Source organism: Actinia tenebrosa, unplaced genomic scaffold, assembly GCF_029948245.1.
Source record: "Actinia tenebrosa isolate PJP-AT-01 unplaced genomic scaffold, QUT_ActTen_1.0 PGA_scaffold12__29_contigs__length_12842862, whole genome shotgun sequence".
Taxonomy (NCBI): domain Eukaryota; kingdom Metazoa; phylum Cnidaria; class Anthozoa; order Actiniaria; family Actiniidae; genus Actinia; species Actinia tenebrosa.
In genome coordinates, this window is record NW_028292572.1 from 2,364,147 (window position 1) to 2,367,185 (window position 3,039).

The window sequence follows — 3,039 nt, forward strand, 5'->3', positions numbered from 1 at the left end:
GATTAAACCCAAGTAAACTTGCATTGGAAATTTTAGTTTCTGTTACTCCAATAACATCGAAATGAAAATCAAGTTCATCAAGTAAATGAGTTTGGAAATTATCAAAATTGCGTTTCAAGCTCCTAACATTATTATGTAATATTGAAAAACTAGATTGCAATTCCTTTTTAGAATAAAAATTTTTCAAATCTACAAAACTTTTAGCAGTATAATAGTTACTTCTAATACAATGATTAGTAAGGTTATTGTCAGGGTCGACCCTAAGATCTGACGCAGTATTTAGACTGAAAAGATCTAGATCATAAAAACTAGAAAGTTTTTCGAGATATTTCTTGGTTGGTAATGACGATTTCAAGCTATTATTAAACTGACCGTGACAACTTATGATACCAATTCCAAAATAAGGTAATTCTCTAAGCAGAGATTTTGTTATTTTTATAAAACTTTTATCTTTTTTCATGGCAAAAATTTGAAATTAAATATCATAAACTTGAAGTGAAAAGTACTTAGCTGGCTGGAAAAAAGCTCTATAAGTTGTTTAGTCATCTTGGTCATAGTCTTCAGCATACACTTGTGCATCTTCGCCTTGCTTTAACTTATCCAGATCTTCGTACTTGGTCAACTTTATAACAGTCGATGAGTCATCTTTTCGAAGAAAAACAGCCGTGCTTTTTGACCAGCAAAACTTGTAATCATTTGCACTTTTAAAACGCTTTGTTTCGTATAACAGACTTTGCAGCCTCGGGGTTAAATGATGGTAAATACTAACGTGTTTCGAGGTCATGAAAGGAGGAAGACCAAGGTCACTTGGGGTCAAATTACGTAACGCCTTTTTGGCAGCCATTACTTCTTCCTTCGCTAAGCGGCGAGTAAACTTGGAAATAATAGGATCAGGATAATTTTGTCCAGGGCGACTAGGCTTCCTCTTAGGAACTCTATGAGCAGTGTCGATGTCTTGTAAAGTGACATCACTTGCACCCATACTGTGGAAAATCTTTAAGCACAGATCTGCAGTGGAACGGGAAGATTCTCGAATATCTGTTTGAGGGACGCCAACGATCTTGATGTTGTATTGATAGCTATATTGCTGGATGCTTTCAATAACTTCGTCAATCTGATAAATCTTAATTGAGAGCTCTGCTAGTGTAGTAGAAATTCGGTTAATTTCGCGAGTAAATGTGGCATTCGAAGCCGAGAGCCCATCGTACTCATCACTGAGAAACTGCAATCCTTTGGCTTGATCTATTAGTTGAGCACAAGGGGCTTCTTTCTCGACTGCGGATTTAAGTTTTTCCATGTCTTTAGACCAAGTACTATTCATAGTCACTTTGACTATGTAAATTATGTCCCAGAGGAATTGTTAATATGTATTCTCACGGACTTTATACTATTACAAAAGGAAAAAGATGCCATGAATTAATCACTCTCACTAAACCACCAGCGAAGAAGTGTACGTTCTTTGGTTTGTGAAGTCTTTAACCCGGCTTGCTCAAGGGATGGCTAACAAAGACATTGAGAATTTGGTTCGTTCAGCCTTGGAAGAATACACTAATGGAAACGGGGGTGATGCCGTCGGTGCCCATCATTGCCACAGGTTGTTTAAGAGACGCAAGATGTAGAAGTTTGTGATTTATTCGTTTACATCCCAGTTCTTGATTAGTCGAGAATTGTAAAGTTGTAGTGAAATTCTGCAATTTCGTAGTGTGTTTTTCGGTTACCAAGCACGAGTGTGGTTGGTTGTTAGGCTTTACATGTTTTTTCCCCCTTTATTTTACCATCAATACTTTTATATTATTATTCGTGGTATACTTCTGTACTCTTTGTTTGTTTGGCCATGCGCACGCTATTGGTGTACAATCGCGTAACAAATTTCTAACGCTATATTTTGCATATTTTCTCAAAAACTACAAAACATTTGTTCATGAAATTTCACAGAAAAAATCTGCAGTTCATGTGCACCTTGAAAATAACTTGATTTTGCTTTAAAATAAAAGGTTAAGAATTAAGAGAGATAAATAAAACAGATATCATTAATTGTGAAAAAAAACAAAAAAAACAAAACAAAACAAACAAAAAAAACCAAAAACAACAACAACAAAAAAAACGATTGAGGTAAATTTCGAATGAAATCTTTATTTTCTGTCATTATTAAAATTATTTTGTCATGTCCAGGTACACATGAAATTCCCTACAATTGTGGAAACTTTCAACAGCTTAGGGCTCAAACTTCCAGAGAAAAGTTGAAAAAACAAGCGTTAGAATCGTTTGAAAAATAGCAAGAAAATTCAACCGCGTTAAAACATGCCTTTTTACCAAATCAAGAATAAACTTTTCACGCATATCGTCCTTATCGTGCCTAAAAGTATCGCACCTATCATCCCAAAAGTTCCGTACGTATCGTACCAAATATTTTGAATCTTTCGCCCCAATTCTGCATTAAGTAAGACGTGCCTTTCGTCCGTATCGTGCTTCATTCATCCGCATTGTTTATGAACAAATCATACGTATTATTCCAAACAACATTCTGTGATCAGAACATTTCGCCTATATATATGTTCTTTTGATTTTTTGCTTTTCTCCTTATTGAATTACTGAGACATTTTAATATCGAAATTTTCAATAACATATATGCTTACAAATTATTCTATAACTTTTGAAGAGTTAACGTTTGATATTAATTAATCACTATTTCTTTCTTACATGTAAAGTGCACGAGAGTATAAATGTAATTTATAAAAACTTTTTATGAGACAAAATAGACGCATGTACTACAGAAAATGATGTACATATGCAATGAAAAATACATAACATTTTTAGAATCCATTTAGTGATTCGAGAATGTTTTCATGTTCTTCGATTGATAGAACATAAACGTCCCTTTTTTCATCAAAAATCTTTATTTCTTGACAAATATATGTAATTGTTGCCGAATAATGTTGCCGATTGCACATTTTTCTCTGATAAGTTTGAAAAGTAAAAGTTTGCCATCATGCTCTGAATTATCAATTTCGTTTTCGAAAAATTCACCTTTTACAACCG

General features: G+C 33.9%; 1 protein-coding gene across 1 annotated transcript; it reads right to left on the bottom strand.

Annotated features, from left to right (window-relative positions):
• Positions 1-538: 538 nt before the first annotated feature.
• On the bottom strand, positions 539-1,321 carry LOC148911932 (uncharacterized). The gene has a single exon (XM_089028358.1). It carries the CDS (start codon positions 1,319-1,321, stop codon positions 539-541), a length of 783 nt encoding a protein of 260 aa, XP_088884484.1.
• Between the last annotated feature and the right edge of the window lie 1,718 nt (positions 1,322-3,039).